This window comes from Desmodus rotundus, chromosome 4 (assembly GCF_022682495.2).
Source record: "Desmodus rotundus isolate HL8 chromosome 4, HLdesRot8A.1, whole genome shotgun sequence".
In the NCBI taxonomy this organism is placed as follows: Eukaryota; Metazoa; Chordata; class Mammalia; order Chiroptera; family Phyllostomidae; genus Desmodus; species Desmodus rotundus.
The window spans coordinates 14,875,565-14,894,581 of record NC_071390.1 but is presented as its reverse complement, the minus strand read 5'-3'; the positions used below and the strand labels follow the sequence as shown (position 1 = coordinate 14,894,581).

Here is a 19,017-nt window from a genome sequence, read left to right as displayed (position 1 = left end):
TAAAAATTTATTTATCTCATGTTTTAGGAAGGTACTGGTCCTCGTGTTATTTCTGCTTTTGTGGAGATTATTTTTGACAATTCGGATAACCGGTTGCCAGTGAGTAACTGCTTTTTCTTTTTAGTAATGTTGAGAATTTTATTGTCACATCTTACTTTTTTTCCATGCTTTAAAACACAGGTGGCAAACACAAGGCCCTCGGGCCGAATCCAGTCCTCCAGCTTGTTTTATCTGGTCCAGCACCTTGTTTCTACCTGGCTGCAGTGCCAAGCTCCTTGCCCCTAGTTAAGGAGTAGTTACATTTATACAGTCCTAAAATTACATTTGGCCCTCTGAAGGCATCTGCGAGGCTGATGATGAGTTTGACAACCCTGCTTTAAAACCTTTATTTACAGGAACCTACTATAAAGGATACATGGACAAAATCAAGGGGGAGGGTGGAGGTGGGGGAGGGAGGTGGAATCGGCTGGGGTGGGGTGGAGGGATATGGAGAAAAGGCATACAACTGTAATTGAATAACAAAAATTTTTTAAAAACCCGTATTTACAGCTTTATTTACTTAAGCTATTATAATTTAGTTTATGTGAAAACAGTGATGCAGTTTACGTACTTATTTTGTCTTAAAATTATAATGAACATTCTTGTAAATAAATGGGAATGTGCACACTGTTGTGAAAAATGTCATAAGAATTAAGTATTCATAACATGCTTTTAATGAGATTGACATTTCAAAATAATTGTTATGGGTAGGGATTCTAAAATTACTGTATTAACTAAAAAGTTTTTCATTTTTACTATTTTTATGGTGTTGGGTTTTTAAAAAGATTTTATTTAATTATTTATTTATTTACTTATTTTTAGAGAGTGGAAGGGAGAGTAAGAGGGAAACATCAATGTGGGGTTACCTCTCATGCGCCCCCTACTGGGGACGTAACCCATGACCCAGGCATGTGCCCTGACTGGGAATCAACCCAGCCACCCTTTGGTTTGCAGGCCAGCACTCAATCCACTGAGCCACACCAACCAGGACTTACAACAGTTTTTTTGTGTTTTTTTTTTAATTGATTTTAGAGAGAGAGGAAGGGAGAAAGAGAACATTGATTTACTGTCTGTTTATGCATTCATGTCTGCCCTGACCAGGGATCAAACCCACAACCTTGGCATATCAGGACGATGCTCTCTAACCAACTGAGCTACATGACCAGGCTTCACTTTTACTATTAAATTAACTTAGGGCTTTTACACTTTTTTCTTAGATTGACAAAGAGGAAGTTTCACTTCGAAGAGTTATTGGTGCCAAAAAGGATCAATATTTCTTAGACAAGAAGATGGTCACGTAAGCATTTTGCTTTACATTTGTAATTTCTTTACAAAACAGTAAAAAAAATTTACCCTTTTGCCTCATGTTTAACAAATCAGTATTTAGAGCATGAACATAAGAATCAGAAGATTCTCTGAGGCAGATGAAACAGATGATTTAATGACTGTTCTGCTCTCCTTCATGCTCCTTAGCCCAAAAGTTAGTGTACTCATGTTTTTGGTTATTGTTGGATTGTTATTTATCTGTATTTTTCAATCTTTATCAATAGGAAAAATGATGTGATGAATCTCCTTGAAAGTGCTGGTTTTTCTCGAAGTAATCCTTATTATATTGTTAAGCAAGGAAAGGTAAAAAAAAATTATCCTTTTTTAATAGAAAATGCTTTCTGAGTATATTCATTGAATGAAGAATTGGTTTATTGATTCTAGTGGTTATGTTGAAGCAAAAATGTATCTTATTCTTGTTTTCATTGATTTCTTTTATAGTGAAGTTAGTATTACCCTTTATGTGGCAACAAAATACAAAATAGGTCCATCACATAATGGGAGGGAAGTATTTCAGCAGAGTTATTTAAGTGGATCATCTTTCTTTAGTGACCTGCATCAGTAGTACTAACGTGCATTGTACTGGAAGACGTTTTTGGTTTGTGAAACTCATGATAATCATAATTTAGGAATACTGTAGAAATTCTATAAAAATCACATTTGAAAAAATTACTTTCTCAACAGAATTAAAATGCTAAAAGGCTTACATAACTAGAAATCCACCCTAATGCTATGTATTATTTTTTTAGAGAGATTATATTCTTAATAGTTTTTAGTTTGCATGCACTTTAGCTGATTGTTCTATTTCCTCATATACTTTAATCTGTATTTAAGATAATTTATTTTTCTTAGAATGTACCTGTAATGTCCTAAAGTTTTCTGTAGTATGTGTTTGGAATAGAGGAAAATTCTTTACAAATGTCCATTTCTTATATCATATTGGAGGCGCTTTTAGATATGTGTTGGAAAGTTAGCATTTAGAAGAAGTGATTAGGAAGAGTTTCATGTTTCACCTTTGGGAAATGTGATACCAGAAGAACAGATGTTTGCAAAGATCATCTATGTAAGAGAAACTTTAAAAAAGAGGGTGGTTTGACACAGCAATTATCTGAGTTTTCCTCTGCACACATACAACATGGGCCCCTTTACATCATTTTAATTTCTGTTCGTCTCTGATTTCATATAAGCCACCCATGACTTCCTCATCTACAAAAGCATTGCCTTCACTCCTACTCTATATGCTTTACTTTCTTACTGTGTTATTTTTCTTCTCAGCAGTTGTATTTTACTGTGATGGTATGCTTATTTCTTTTCTTTTTCCACTAGCGTGTAAGCTCCATGAGGGCAAGACCTGTTCTGTTCTGCTCACTGTTCTTTTCCCAATGACCAGCTGAATGGCATATATATTGTAATCATTCATTAAATATTTTTAAGTGAGTAAATATAATGAATGAACATGCTTAATTGGTGTGCCCAAGGATAACAATCTGAAGGGTGATTTTTTTTGTTGTTATATATACTTTTTGATCAATTTTTCTCAGCTCAGAGCTGGCTCTTTTATGTAAAAGTGTTAATGTAACTGTCACTTGATTTTTTTAATGCAGTAATAGTACATTTTTAATTTTATTTTTATGAATATGTGAAACTCATGCTTGTTATATAAAGTTGCATGACAGGTAGATTGTACCACTCTTTGTATTTTTTTGCCATATATTTGTAAATGAGATTTTAAAGATTTTTTGGCTTATTTTATTTAATGCATACTACTCTGTGAGACAGTTATCTTTATATTTAAGCATGCCATTTTTATTATACTTCTAATAGTATAATTTATAGCTTTTTAAAAAATGTATAGTGAGTGATAGTTTCCCCTTCTGTTCTTTTAGAATGAGTCTCATGTTTTATGTCATATTGACTAAGAAAAAATGGTGGTGTGATATTCCTCTGTCATTTGTGATTTGGAGAGTTTTATACATAAATTAGTCCTATGAATGTATCAATTCTATTTGGATTTTTGTTTGGTAAATTTCATTTAAGTAAAAGGAAATACAAGTATGTAGGTATACAGGGGTGGGCAAAGGTAAGTTTGTAGTTGTGAGTACGAAAAACACAGTTTATGTTGGTATTTTTTATTACTGTATTATTTTCCATATAAACAACTGCAAACTTACTTTGCCCACCCCTGTATGTACTATAAGATTGCATTAGCAAACTCATACTCAAATTACGTGAATACTCTTTTAAGGTACAGTTCTTAAAGAATAGTCTCTAGTGCTATAATTATTTTTCTCTGAAAATTTTAGATCAATCAGATGGCAACAGCACCAGATTCTCAGAGACTGAAGCTATTACGAGAAGTAGCTGGAACTAGAGTGTATGATGAACGAAAAGAAGAAAGCATCTCTTTAATGAAAGAAACGGGTAAAATAAATGTGATTCTACCTTACTTCTTTTTGCTGTGAATTACTTTGCTTTATGTTATAGTGGAAAGGAGTTACGTCTGTTCTCAGGAGTATATTGTATGATATTTTGTCTATGTTCTGGAACATAGAACATAGACAAATTATCAAATTTGTCTATGAATGGAGCAAAAATTAGTTTTAAGCAGTTTAAGGTTTGAGATTTCCAGTAATTTATTTCTTTGAATAAAGAGTTTTTACTGTGAGATAATAACGCCTTTTTAGGTCAGCTACTTTGTGCCGTTATTGTCCTCATTGTGTATGAGGATAACAGATTTGGATGTATTCCTCAAAAACAAACAAAAAAAGTTGTTCAGGAACAAGTAAATGTAAAACTTTGAACTTAGACTCTTCAGTAGTACATTTATCCTGGAAACCCTACTTGACTTTTCAGGTACTGTGCCCTGTCATAGCTGAGAGTCAAACAATCCTGGATTCAAAATCTGCTAATAATTAACTGACATTATGACTTTTGACTTGATCTCTCTGTAGAGGAGCAAAGTAATATAGAGGAGCAAAGTAATACCACAAGTGCATTCAATATATGGCAGCTGCAGATAATGCCATTATTGTAAAATTGAGAATCAGCGGCATCAGTGATGTTAGTAGGGTTTTTTTGTTTGTTTTTTAGTGTTGTGGGAAGGCTCACTGGCTTTTAAAGGAAGCTTAAACTGAGACCCTTACCACACATATTTAGAATCAGTTGTGCTATGGCTGGTGTGGCTCAGTGGGTTGAGTGCTGGCCTGCGAACCGAAGGGTTATCAGTTCAATTCCCTGCCAAGGCACATGCCTAGGTTGTGGGCTAGGTCCCTGGTGGGAGGCATGAGAGAGGCAACCTATAGATGTTTCCTTCGCATGTCAGTGTTTCTCTCTTTCTCTTTCCCTTCCCCTCTCTCTAAAAATAAATAAATCTTTTAAAAAATTGTCAGTATGTCTCTGTTGCTTAATAAAGCATATTAAATGTCATTTTATTATCTTAAATCTGGTCACCATATAATATCAAAGAAATAATACTGTAGTTCTTAAGATTAACTCATGGCATGTTTGAGAAGTGATATTATATAAAAGTTTATTCAACTCTTCCCTCATTTTTTTATTTTAAAGAGGGCAAACGGGAAAAAATCAATGAGTTGTTAAAATACATTGAAGAGAGATTACATACCTTAGAAGAAGAAAAGGAAGAACTAGCTCAATATCAGAAGTGGGATAAAATGAGAAGAGCCCTGGAATATACCATTTATAACCAGGAACTTAACGAGACTCGTGCTAAACTTGATGAGGTAAAATATTTACTTTTGCCACTCAAATTCAGATTAATTTATTATTATGAATGTGCTAAGCTCATGCTATATTTATACTTTTAAGTTAAATTATTTTTAAATAGAAACTTAAATTGAAAACCCCTTTATGAACTTACTAGTTAGCAAATTTGTTTTTTCATTTTATTTCAAGAAAAATATGTAGGCCCTTGTTGGCCTTGCTGTGGTTGTATCTGAAATACCATCAGGTGTCACACAGACCAGGATCAAAGGAAGCCACCTTTAATGCTTCTTGTGACTTTTTTCTTAGCTTTTTAAAATGTATTTTTTAATTACTATTGCTGACATGTTGTACAAAAATTTGTTTTAGGTAATGCTTAAAAACTAAGAATTTTTTATTTAAAGAAAACAGATATCTAAAAATTTTACTAGGTAGATGTTATGAAATATTAAACAAAATGGATTAGAAACCATAGCTTGCTTGCTATCTATCTATCTATTTATTTATTTATTTTCAGCTTTCTGCTAAACGAGAAACTAGTGGAGAAAAATCCAGACAATTAAGAGATGCCCAGCAGGATGCAAGAGATAAAATGGAAGTAAGATTACAAACTAAGCTTAGGCTAACTCCTATTTTTTGACCATAGTAAACACTTTGTACCAGAATTAGGAATGGTAACTTGAAGTGGGGTGTGACTAGGATTGAGTATTGGAAACATAGAGAACCGAAAGTATAAATGAAAGAAAAAGAGGGGACAAAACTAATGGTTTTATATAATTCTGCTGTTGTACTTTTAATTGCCTGACTTTATTTGTGTTCGAAACTTTTGAATAGGATATTGAGCGCCAAGTTAGAGAACTGAAAACAAAAATTTCAGCTATGAAAGAGGAAAAGGAGCAGCTCAGTGCCGAAAGACAAGAACAAATTAAGCAGAGGACTAAGTTGGAGCTTAAAGCAAAGGATTTACAAGATGAATTGGCAGGCAATAGTGAACAAAGGGTGAGTTAAAATGCTAAAAATGAAAAACAAATGTTCAGGTGAGTAGGAATTGCAGAACTAAGATAGTCCTTTCTGTGATGGCATATGCTTGAGTTTTTATAAAAATTTGGCACATTAAAATAATTTGCACTCATGTAGCAATTCAGTACTATCTCTTTGCTTCTTACATTTAAAAATTAGTTTTATGTCACAGGATAAGTTTTCTCATGAATTTTTTCATGAGAAAACATTTTATTTTTTATTTTTTAAGATTTTATTTACTTTTTTAGAGAGAGGGGAAGGGAGGGACAAAGAGAAGTAGAGAAACATCAATATGTGATTGGTGTCTCTCATGCCCCAACTGGGGACCTGGCTAGCAACCATGGCATGTGCCCTGACTGGGAATTGAACTGTCAACCTTTCATTTTGCAGGCCAGCACTCAATTCATTGAGCCACACCAGCCAGGGCCATGAGAAAACATTTTATGCTAGACTTACAAATTAAATAAAAAAATTTTAAGCAGATTGTATTTTTACTTATCTTGCTTTATTTACAGAAACGCTTATTAAAAGAGAGGCAGAAGCTGCTTGAAAAAATAGAAGAAAAGCAGAAAGAACTGGCAGAAACAGAACCTAAATTCAACAGTGTAAAAGAAAAAGAAGAGCGAGGAATTGCTAGGTCTGGGATTTTTTTCACAACACTTTTACCTTTCTACCTAGTTTTTCTATAGAAACTAAACAGTTATGGGTTAAGAAGGCACAGTATTAAGGGCAGAAGTTAAATGCTCATTACAAAGTAATAGCCAATGTTAAACAAATACTGTGGGCCAAGCATTGCTGTATGCATATTGCCTACATTTTTTCTACTCAAAGGCCCTAAGGGATCCACACTGTCCCCACTTTAAATTTGACAAACTTGCGGCTCTGATAGGTTAAATAACTTATTTAAGATAACATAGCTAGATATTGTTGGTCTTTTAAAAACATTCATGATATTTGTTTTTTTCACCCCAATAACATCTTACTGGATGTTTCATTCTGCTACTTTCTTTTTTCACTCAATGCTCTTTTAACATGTAGACATTTTAGTGTCTATCTGTAGATTGGACTTGCCAGTGTTTGCTGATTTTATGAGTTAGTTTATTATCATGTTTTTATGCCATTTATATTCATTTTAGTAAAATGCCTGTTTATATCATTTGCCCATTTTTAATTTTTTTTTCTTTTTTATAGAGTTGTTTTATGTTAATATTTGTTCTGTGTGTTATGAATATTTTTTCTTGCCTTTTAACCTTTATAGTGTCTTTTATTATAAAGGGTTGAGATGTTTGTACAGTTAAATATAGTTGGAGCATTTTGTAAAGATAGAGGGGGAGGGATGGAAACATTGATGTGAGAGAAAAACATCAATTTGTTGCCTCTCCTGTGCTCCCCAACCAGGGACCAAACCCACAACCCAAGGCATGTGTCCTGACCAGAATCAAACCTGTAACCTTTCGCTTTCCAGGAAGGCGCCCAACCACTGAGCCACACCAGTCAGGGCTAGTTGGAGCATTTCCTGAGATGGGATACTAGAACTGTCTAGATTTACCAACTAACACAAACTTGGAGTAAAGACATTTTCTGTCTAAAATCCTTAGGGTGTGGGCTAGTTTATGTTATACCTGACTTTAACTGTGATTTTATACTTAATACCTTCTTTAATGGAATTTTTTAAATGGCTGTGGTTTCTGCATACTTTTGATGTGTTGATTGCAATTGAACCTGGTTATTTCCTGTTCTATTTTTCAATCCATTCTCTTCTGTCTTGTGTAGATTGGCCCAAGCTACCCAGGAAAGAACGGATCTTTATGCAAAGCAGGGTCGAGGAAGCCAGTTTACATCAAAAGAAGAAAGGGATAAGTGGATTAAAAAGGAACTCAAGTCTTTAGATCAAGCTATTAATGATAAAAAAAGACAGATTGCTGCTATACATAAAGATTTGGAGGACACTGAGGCAAATAAAGAGAAAAATTTGGAGCAGTATAATGTAAGAACTTTTACAACTGTTTTGTAAAAATATTTTCATAGAGATAAGTGTGTAGTTTTACCTATTTGTTTTAACAGTTTCCATGCTAATCTTAAAATATACAAGTACTCATTCAGAAGAAACCAGCACAAGTTTAACGTTATACATATGGTAGTTCTCTTTTACCAGTGAGTGTCCATGTAGGCTGAGTATATTTTGAAGTACATTTTTATGAATTGATAGTATATATCTGAACTACCCTTAAATTTAGCATCATACAAATCTAAAACATTATAGTAATTTTCTGTCAATTTAATAACTTACTGCAGAATGTATTTTTTGTAGGTTAAAGCAATGGTGATTTTATGACATTTTCTAAATGAACTAAACATTTACTATGCATAGTTAGCTAGCATTTCCTTAAAAGTTAAAGTAGAAGATAAAGTCACTTTCAGAAGAAGAAAGATCTCTCATAATTTGAAATGAGAGAGGGAGAAAAATGCTTTCCTAAGTGATATGTGCGGCTGATAGTACAGGTGATGGGAGAATGATGGAGTGATGCGAAGGGAGTGTATAGGATGGGTACAGGGTAGGGACGGTGTGTGTGTGTGTCAGTGCATACCCAGAGGGAACCCTCATACCACATAAGATCTGTACCAGTTGATGTGGTTGGCTTTTCAAAAAAGCCACTAAAACATACAATCTTAATACATGTATATACTACATATATAATATGCTTGTGTACTATATATACATATAAAAGCACATACATTTATATCTTTTAAGTATTTTATTTTAAATAGATAAGTGTATGCTTATGTGACAATTTTTTTTTTCATTAGACTTCATTTTTTTAGAATAGTTTTGGGTTCATAGCAAAATTGAGAGAAGCGTATAGAGATTTCCTATATTCCCCACATATGCATAGCCCCTCCATTATCAACATCCTCCACCAGAGTGTACCAGTCTTTTGAAGTAGGTAGAGCCCAAGGTGTGTGTTTTGTTTGTTTGTTTGTTTGTTTTTTAAAGATTTTACTTATTTCTAGAGAGAGGGGAAAGGAGGGAGAAAGAAAGGGAGAGAAATATCAATGTATGGTTGCCTCTTGCGTGGTCCCCGTGGGGACCTGGCCCGCAACCCAGGCATGTGTCCCAACTGGGAATCTAGCCAGTGACCCTTTGATTTGCAGTCCACGCTCAATCCACTGAGCTACACCAGCCAGGGCTATATTTGTTTTTTTAGATGAATCGTAATTGGAGTTCCCAAGGGTCTTTCTTGTTAATGAGCCAGCCACATATACAGGTATAGTTTTTCTTAAAGTTGGATGAAAACAGTTTAATTTAGGGTTTAATCTAGGATCATATGTTGCATTTAGTTGTTATGTATCTGTTATCCTCTTTAATCTAGACCAGTTCCTTAATTTTTTGTGATTTTTTTTCTGGTTATAGTTGACATATTATATACTTTATAGTGAGGTATATAAATGAATGACTTCTTTGTGGCTTAATGTATTGAGTTGCTTTGATAAAGTGCGTATTATATATTGATATATACATGTATGTACTACAGATTATATAATTATTTTTCCCCACTCTTTTAAAGTTGATTTGCCCATTTAATTTAATTTTTACTGACTTACCTTTGAATGTGTCCAAAAGTAAATCAAGTTCGTTTTTGTTTTTTTTTTAAGATTTTGTTTGTTTATTTTTTTAGAGAGGGGAAGGGAGAGAGAAGGAGAGGGAGAGAAACATCAATGTGTGGTTGCCTGTTGTGCGCCCCCCACCGGGGACCGGTCCTGCAACCGAGGCATGTGCCCTAGACCTGGAATCGAACTGGCGGCCCTTTGATTCATAGGCTGGCACTCAACCACTGAGCCACACTAGCCAGGGCATAAATCAAGTTTTTAAAGAAATAATTCTTGGTACTCATTATTCTCAGTTAGTATTTAATGTAATCACAGTTAGCCAAAAATATAATAATAACAGTTGGAAGCAAACAGAACTGGCTCTGTAACCATAAACAACTCAACTAGGAGGAACAGTAACTGGGTGTAATAGACAGTAGCCTACTAGCCTTGAAAGTGCAGTGTGCTTTGGACTTTGGTTTGGATGGAGGGAATGGAAAATGCGGGTTTATCTAGGTAGACAGTATAGTTTTTGTTACAATATACGTGGTTGAGTTTACTGCAAAAAATGGTAAAAGAGAATGGGGTTGCAGAAAGAAAAGACGTGGAGGCACAACTGGTGGATAGGGGTTTTCCTACAGAGCTTACTGTTCACAGGCCTCATCAGCCCTGCCTTGGATCTGCCTAGTTCTTTTGCATCAGAAAGTTGATCTTGTGAGTCATTCCCACGTGTAGATCCTCCGACAGGTTTCATAGCTTTTCCACTGTCAGCATTGGTGCCGCTTGATGTCCTCATCAGTGAGCCCATCCATGGTGAGGATTCTGTTTAGGGTCCTGTATGCACCTTCCACATTCCCTTCCTGCACCATCACACTTCTGGCAATGAACTTCCTATGTTTTGCCATGACCTTGAAATTAATCTTCACTCCACAGGACCCTGGGTCCTGGGGATCCAGCTGACACAAAGTCCCTAGACAGTATAGTTTTAACTGCAATGCCTGCTTGTCCTTTCCTGAAAAAAAAAAAATGCATTTTGTTTTGGGTTCATGGAAACATCAAACTTTTTTTTTTTTGGAAGAGCCTGGTGATAAACCAAGATCCTCCAATGAGAGGTTTATTTATTCCTTCTCAAACTTCAAGTTCCTTATTTTCCAACATTTCAGTCATACCTTAGGGTATCAAAATGACCACTTGTGAAGGTGAAGTCTCTCCTTTATATGGGATAGATATGATTTTAGAGTGCTGATTACATTATGCAAAATAACCTTTAGGTTCTCAGTATACTCCTAAATCTCTTGTGGTCTAGTGTTTGTGTGCAGAGGAGACAATATGAAAAGAATGCACTGCAGTGTTTGGAGATTTTACAAATGGATGTTTTTCTCCTAAAATTAAGGAGTATGTATAATATAAGTGGTAAGGTTTAGATTATTAATTAAAAAAATTCATTTTAGCAATATTTTCTAGAGTAATTTTATGATTTATGTTTTCTGATGATATGCTCTTTTATCTAAGGATAATTTTTAAAAATTGGAATTTGATTCTTTAACAGCTGTATTATATGTCTATAATTGACATATAACTTGCACATATTAAAAATGTATCATTTGCTAAGTTTTGATACATATATATACCTGTGAAACTGTCACCACAATTAAGATCACCTCCAAATGTTTCCCGTGCCCTGTGTTAATTCCTCCCTTTGTCCCCTACTGCCCCCCTCACCCATCCCCTGACAACAACTGATTTGCTTTCTGTCACTTTAGATTAGCTTGCATGAAATTGGATTTTAAATTTGAATTATTTTTGTTTCCATAGAAACTGGATCAGGACCTTAATGAAGTCAAAGCTCGAGTAGAAGAACTGGACAGAAAATACTATGAAGTGAAAAATAAGAAAGATGAATTACAAAGTGAAAGAAAGTTAGTATAGACTAAAATATACCTTAATTTTTTTTTTTGAGAAATGTTAATTACTGGCTGTTAAGTAGTCTTTAAGTTATAAATTAACTATTATTCAAGTTTGATTTCATTATTGTACTCTAAATTATTTACTGTTAGTGTATCTTCTTAATACTTTTTTTTATTGTTGTTCAACTAAAGTTGTTCCCATTTTCCCCCATTACTGTCCTCTGCCCTATCCACCCCCACCCCTTACATTCAATCCTCTCCTCCTGCGCTGTTGTGTTTCTCCATGTATCCTTTTGAAATTAAAGACAGTCTAATTTTTATTGGTTAGTTACTTGTGGAGAGAGGAGAATGCAGAACAGCAAGCACTTGCTGCTAAAAGAGAAGACCTTGAAAAGAAACAGCAGCTTCTTAGAGCGGCAACAGGAAAGGTGAGCATATTTTTTTCAATACCTCAGTTTACATTGAGTCAGTTGCTATTGTACAAAAATTTATTAGCTTTCAAGCTGTAGGTCATGGGTAATAAGAGTAGAGTGCAAATCACTTGTCCTTTAAGTGATGGGTATTGTATAAGTATGTAATTAATGATAGCACTTTTGATTTTTAGATGAAGAGCCCATTTGTAATACTAGTGTCAGAGAACAGAACCTACAATATAAGATTTTGTAATTGGGATATTTCAAGGCAGGGGAGTGTTTTGGGGAAGGGTGTTTTTAGTTTACTATCTGGCATATTTTTAAATAAATATATAAAGGGTTTATTTTTTACTAACAAGAGAGCCATTGGTAACTTATTTTAATATTTTTCACTTATAAACAGGCCATTTTAAATGGAATAGACAGCATAAACAAAGTGCTAGACCACTTTCGTCGAAAAGGAATAAACCAGCATGTTCAAAATGGTTATCATGGCATAGTAATGAATAACTTTGAATGTGAGCCTGCTTTCTACACATGCGTGGAAGTCACTGCTGGAAACAGGTGAGATCATTTGCTTGGTCTCTTGAGTTTTTAAAGGAAAGAGGGAGCCCTGGCTAGTGTGGCTCAGTGTATTGAGTGCCAGTCTGTGACCAAAGGGTCGCTTGTTCGATTTCCAGTCAAGGCACATGTCTGGGTTGCAGACCAAGTCCCCAGTAGGGGAACATAAGAGGCAACCACACATTGATGTTTCTCTTCCTGTCTCCCTCCCTTCCCCTCTGTCTAAAAGTGAATAAATAAAATCTTAAAAAAAAAAAGATGTCAGTCCATTATCTTTAAAAAATAAAATAAAGGCAAGAGGGAATAACAATAACCTAAGAAGTAGCTCTTTGTAGTTTTAATACAATACGTCTCCCATTATCTTCTTGTATCCTCAGTTACTTATTTAATTTCCTAATTAAATGTATAGGTGCCAAGTATTTGTTTCTGATTGTAGACCTAGAACTTTCCCCTTTCGGGGCTTTTTATTTCGCCCTGCATTTGAATTTTTCTAAGTAGTTCTCCCCATCCCTCATATAAATTGGGTTGCACAGAAAGGAAGTGATTTGTTTGTTTAAATGTTTATAACACTTTAAAGTCTAGCAATAAAAATGTGTCTTATTCTGTTTACATGTAGGTTATTTTATCATATTGTTGATTCAGACGAAGTCAGCACGAAGATTTTGATGGAGTTTAATAAAATGAATCTTCCTGGAGAGGTCACTTTTCTGCCTCTTAACAAGTTAGATGTAAGGGATACTGCTTATCCTGAAACCAATGTGAGTTGGTCTGTCTTTCTTTCAATCAGTTACTTTTTAAATGTTTAATACATTCTTAGTGCACAGGCACTGTACATTAGGATTCACATGGACTGTGAGCTAAACATGCCTTTTTTCCCGTGGAACACAGTTCGTGCTTGGTGGGGAGGACAGAGGCCACAGCCACAACATGAAGTAAATCATTGAAAATGTGCAAAGTGTTAAAATACAAAAATGCAGGATACTTTGAGAATGTATTCTGGGGTGACAAAATTAAGGTTAGGTAGTTGGAGAATTCCCTGAGGAACTGTCACTTAAAATGAATATTTTTAAGTTTTCTGAATATAGTTTTTTAAACAGATTATAAATTTAAAATGTCTACAAGTGATAGGCTTGAAAGTATAATGTTGCTTTTGTTACTATCTGGTATCCTTTAAATGGACTGAAAATATTTCTGAGACACCATTCTTGGAAAAAATAAAACAACTTACTTTGAGGTATTAAATTCCAGAATGTTCATGGTAGTAGCAACTATTTTACTATCCTAAGGTTAAAGCGGAAACCTTAGGAAAACAATCAATAATTTCAGAGGAACAGTGAGAATCTAATAAGCTGCTCAAAGGGCCCAGCTTTGTTTGGAGGAGGAGGAATTGAGTGACAAATGTGCTGTGTGAATGAAGTAGGACACAGAAGAATTCATGTAGTGTGGTTCCCTTTACACTTACTAAACAAAACTAAACTTAGATTATAGAACTAGAAAGAAGTGCAAGGAAGTGATTATCATAAAAATTAGAGTAGTGGTCTGTCTCTTGAAGGTGACCACTCTGATTAGAAAGGGACACACTGGCGGCTTCTGGATCTCTACAGTGTTGTTCCTTGTCCTGCATGCTGATTATATTGGTATTCTCTTTATAATTATTAATTTAAGCCTAATATAATTGCATCTTTCTTTAGTAGGATTTATTTCCTAATTTAAAAATTCTAAAAATCCTGCTTTAACAGTTTAGGGGGAAAAAAGGGGGAAATTAATTTTATCTGAAAAAATATTTTCTTAAATATCTAAGATAGGTATAAAATTAAAATGTTTTGAGAAAATACTACTAGTTTTCATTTATTTTGTCCTTCTGTGTGATAGATGCTAATGCTAAGTGTTTCACATTATTAATTTGTCTAGTCTTAACTTTGTAAGAAAGATGCTGTTATTGCAAGTTTGTAAGTAAAGATACTGTTATATAGGGAAGTTAGCTTGTTCACTAAGCTCTTTATCACTGTGCTCTGCTATTGAAAACCTAGACAATTACCTGAGCACAATTTCCAGGATATTTCAGTAGAATGATTTTTCTGACTTTTTTAGTATAAAACCCAGCAGTTTTAAAATAGAAAGGCGTTTTGTTTATTTCTGTTTCATAAAGATGTAATTCATACTTGTGCTAACATGTTTTAATTAATTGTATTGTGATCTCTTTGCTTGCTGACAAAATATTCATTTTTAGGATGCTATTCCTATGATAAGTAAATTGAGGTACAATCCCAGATTTGACAAAGCCTTCAAACATGTATTTGGAAAAACACTTATTTGTCGTAGCATGGAAGTTTCAACCCAGCTGGCCCGTGCTTTCACGATGGACTGCATTACCCTGGAAGGTTTGTAAGGGAATTTATTTACCATTTTAGTTCTAGGAGTATTTGAAAATTCATGTCCAGTTATTTTTTAGTTGCTTTATTCAAATCAGAATCCAAACAGGATCCACACTTCAGTATAATCATTTTATAACAGGGATTCTTAAACTTTTTTTTACCATGGAATCCTTTGGCTCTTTGGTGAAGCCTATCAACCCTTTTTCAGTGTTTTTACTGCATAAAATAAAATACTTTGGATTTTTTTAAAGATTTCATTTATTTTTTAGAGAGAGGGGAAAGGAGGGAGAAAGAGAGGGAGAGAAACATCCATGTGTGAGAGAAACATTGATCAGTCCCCTCTCACACACCCCCAACTGAAGACCTGGCCCACAACCCAGGCATGTGCCCTGACCAGGAATAGAACTGGCGACCTTTTGGTTCACAGGCCAGCTGTCAATCCATCGAGCCACACCAGCCAGGGCTAAATTCTTTCTTTTTTAGTTCTCATTAAACAGGTAAAGCCTGTAGATTAGTTGTTTGATTATAAGTCAGTATATCATTGAGTAAAGTTGTTATGAAGAATTGCTACCTTTGTTTTGTTTTGTTTTGTTTGTAGGTGACCAAGTTAGTCATCGGGGTGCTCTAACCGGAGGTTATTATGACACAAGGAAGTCTAGACTTGAATTACAAAAAGATGTTAGAAAAGCAGAAGAAGAACTAGGTGAGCTTGAAGCAAAGCTCAATGAAAACCTACGCCGAAATATTGAAAATATCTTTTTATTTTGTGCTACTGTGTAGAAAGAACTGCATTTTGGTTGGAATATATAATCTTTTGCATGTTAGGTGTGTCTTCTCATATACACAGTGGGAAAAAATTCCATGTGTTTGACTTTTATTTAAGCACAGAAGCTTATGTTGTTTGTCTCTTTAACTTCTGAAGGCAGAAAAAACTAAAAAGTATTTTAACATTGATCCTTTGCTTTGCTGTTAAATAGCTAATAGCACTGAGTCTACTGAGAGAAAAGAACTGAAGAAACACTAAAATTTAAGGTTATAAGGGAATCGAGGAGGATTGGGCAGAAAATTGTCGAAGGAAAACCAGGGTAGTGTTTCACAGAAGAAAGGTGGGGGAAGGCGGATATCGGGAATGCTACATACTGCATAGAAGTTAAATATTTAAGGGTTAAAAATGTCCATTCGATTTTTCTCTCACAAGGTTATTTGGTTCAGATTTAGTATTAGTGGAGGAAATGGCCATCAAAGTCCATGAAAATGGTGTTTTTACTAAGAGTGGCTAGTTCACCACCCCTTCTTCCCAGCACTCCCATGCCTTTCTTCCCTCTCAGGCATGCATCTCCTAAACTCTAAAGATCCCCACACACAAGACTTGCAACCACAGGAGCAACGGGCAGTGGTAGCTCATCACAGACTAAACCCCTGGACTTGTCTCCAAGGCCCCCTTTCCTCTGACTTTTCAGTGAGCTAAAAGCAGCCCCGCCTTGGCCCACGTCTGTTTCTGTGACTTTTACCTCTCAGTGAGTCTACGCAGCCCCACCTGGCTCACTTTCCTGTAATGTTTCTAGAGCGCCAACACAGCCCCCTCCTAGGCACTCTCTTGTTGGTGCTTCTGTCCTTTCTTGTTTCACTGTCCCCAGCTTTAATATAAACATACTCTAAAAATCACACACACACACACACACGAGTGGCTAGTTCAGCTAATAACTGAAATAGTTGTGCCTTTTCATTTTCTTAAGACAGCCATGGTATAAGGCACAAGTGTTTTATCTGTACTTAACATTACATCACACGACATTAAAAATACTGTAGGGGCGAAAAATACTCTAGGTACTCTAGCAGTGAAAAGAGTGAATCATTTTTACTACTTCATTAGGATATTCTTAATTGAAATTGACATTTTTTAAAAAGTATAAGTTTTTAGCTTATCTGCCTTCAGTGATAGCAGCCACATAAAAAAAAGTCTTAGTTTTGACTTTGCAGGAATCTGCATAGCATACTTTGAGAATTGCCCAAATTTAGCAAGATGTTAGCTCTAAGCATGGTCAAATACTAGGGAAAAGGAGGAAATTGGCAGCATAGACCAAATGCCTTCCTGTACTTGAGAATCCAGTGAAGTAAAATTATTCTTCCACATTGGGCAAGGCCTCTTCATACATAATTTCCATACATAATGCTTTAAGCATAATAGATTACATAGTACATATTTGTTGAATGAAAAGATTTTTAGAAGTAATGCTGTTATATTTCATTTATCTTCTTCTAGGGTTTCCCAAGAATGCTGATTGATTGGTATAACTATTAGCAAAATAATAAATGTTATATATTATTTTGAAAGAGAAATGGTGGGGTGAACACCATTTAATTCAACATTATTATGGTCCATAAATTTGAGGAAACAACTTTTATTGAAGGGTAGAGAAAAGGAGGGGTATACAAAATGTGTTTATAAGAACTGGGAGAATTTTCCTTAGCCTTGTATATGGATTAATAATGAAATTGACCAGTTGATGAACCAAATGCAGCAGATAGAGACCCAGCAAAGGAAATTTAAAGCGTCTCGAGATAGCATATTATCAGAAATGAAGATGCTAAAAGAGAAGAGGCAGCAGTCAGAGAAAACCTTTATGCCGAAGGTTCGTAAGTATGCCTTTTGTTATAGATGTTTTCATTATAGAGAATTGGGTGGACTGTATTATATAGGTTATCCTTGGATTTCATGGTTCCATTTTTGTTTAGCCCCAGACTTTTTTGGATATCTGCATTTGTTATATCACACTTATACCCAAGGGTACCCATGGTCTCCTTTCGTAGCCCATATTCAGACTTTTCAACTTCATTAAACAAATTGGTATTTTGAACGGTGGCAAAATAGTACTGTCTGATAGTAGTAAATTTGTCAGTAAGCACTTTTGTCTGTAGAGTACTATTTATAGAGTCACGTGAATATTTCATTGCATTTTGTTCAGAGTATTAAAATGAATAGAAAGCAAACTGTTATTGCTGTTACAAGTGATAATACTTAATGGTCTTATAAATGTGAAGCCATTTGACAAAAACTATTAATTTGGTAAATCAGTAATATTAAAACAAAAGGTTCTTTTCCTTAAAAATTACCCATAATTTTCTACCCGTATATATTCTAGCAACTATTTTTTGTTCTTACGAATACGTATGAAGATTTTTATATAGGTTGGTCATGAGATACGGTGTTCTGCACAGTCCCATAGTATTGCATTATGAATATTGTTGCTACAGTTCTAATTATCACATTTAATGATACCTAGTAGTTAATTGAGTTGATATCATTATTTAGCTCATTTTACTCTCAAATATAGATTGTTACCAATTTTTCACTATTACAAGTGATACAGTAACTAATACGTTTATTAATAAATGAATAATCATCTTATAGCAACGTAGCTTACAAAGTTTGGAGGCAAGTTTGCATGCTATGGAGTCCACCAGAGAATCATTGAAAGCAGAACTGGGAACTGATTTGCTCTCTCAACTTAGTCTGGAAGACCAGAAGAGAGTAGATGCACTGAATGATGAAATTCGTCAACTTCAGCAGGCAAGTACAACTGACAGGAAAAAATTTTTGTTGATAACAAGCTACTGTGAAAAGTGTCTTTCTTGCTAATAAAGAAATGCGAAGGATTATTAAGAAAGTGTAAAAATGACACTTGGACTTAAAATAGCCATAAGAATAAATAAGTCTTTCTAAACCATTTTGTGTATGTTGGGATTATACAAGAAATCTTCATTTTATTCTATCTTAATGCACATTTATCATTAGTAAGATTGGGATTGTTAGCTTTGCCATATTGATCTGACCACCTTTATGTATTTAAAGTTGTTTTGATTAAACATTTTATTATTTAAACTGAGATAAAAACAACACTAAGTCCAAAAAATAAAAAGCAGGAGAAGAAAAACATTTTTGGTAGCATGCTTATATAAAGAACCAGGCACAAAAACAGCATTCTGAAGAGAGAAAATGGAGAATAGGGCTTGTGGGAGGCTATAAAACTCCACTTCAGCTCATTTGAAAACAAGTGATGGAGATGA

The 19,017-nt window shown here is 34.6% G+C and overlaps 1 protein-coding gene and 1 pseudogene across 1 annotated transcript in view; one reads left to right on the top strand and one right to left on the bottom strand.

Moving 5' to 3' along the window:
• SMC3 (structural maintenance of chromosomes 3) overlaps positions 1-19,017 on the top strand; it is a 33,513-nt gene that overhangs the window by 9,466 nt on the left and 5,030 nt on the right. The window contains exons 5-21 of the mRNA XM_024555636.3: positions 28-99; positions 1,257-1,336; positions 1,590-1,668; positions 3,669-3,786; positions 4,930-5,105; positions 5,603-5,683; positions 5,920-6,084; positions 6,621-6,742; positions 7,879-8,092; positions 11,509-11,612; positions 11,929-12,028; positions 12,417-12,577; positions 13,191-13,332; positions 14,805-14,955; positions 15,548-15,700; positions 17,431-17,582; positions 18,362-18,520. Coding sequence (XP_024411404.2) covers positions 28-99; positions 1,257-1,336; positions 1,590-1,668; positions 3,669-3,786; positions 4,930-5,105; positions 5,603-5,683; positions 5,920-6,084; positions 6,621-6,742; positions 7,879-8,092; positions 11,509-11,612; positions 11,929-12,028; positions 12,417-12,577; positions 13,191-13,332; positions 14,805-14,955; positions 15,548-15,700; positions 17,431-17,582; positions 18,362-18,520 — 2,229 coding nt within the window. The remainder of the gene's footprint in view (positions 1-27; positions 100-1,256; positions 1,337-1,589; positions 1,669-3,668; positions 3,787-4,929; positions 5,106-5,602; positions 5,684-5,919; positions 6,085-6,620; positions 6,743-7,878; positions 8,093-11,508; positions 11,613-11,928; positions 12,029-12,416; positions 12,578-13,190; positions 13,333-14,804; positions 14,956-15,547; positions 15,701-17,430; positions 17,583-18,361; positions 18,521-19,017) is intronic.
• Positions 10,246-10,654, bottom strand: LOC128780666 (small ribosomal subunit protein bS21m pseudogene; annotated as a pseudogene).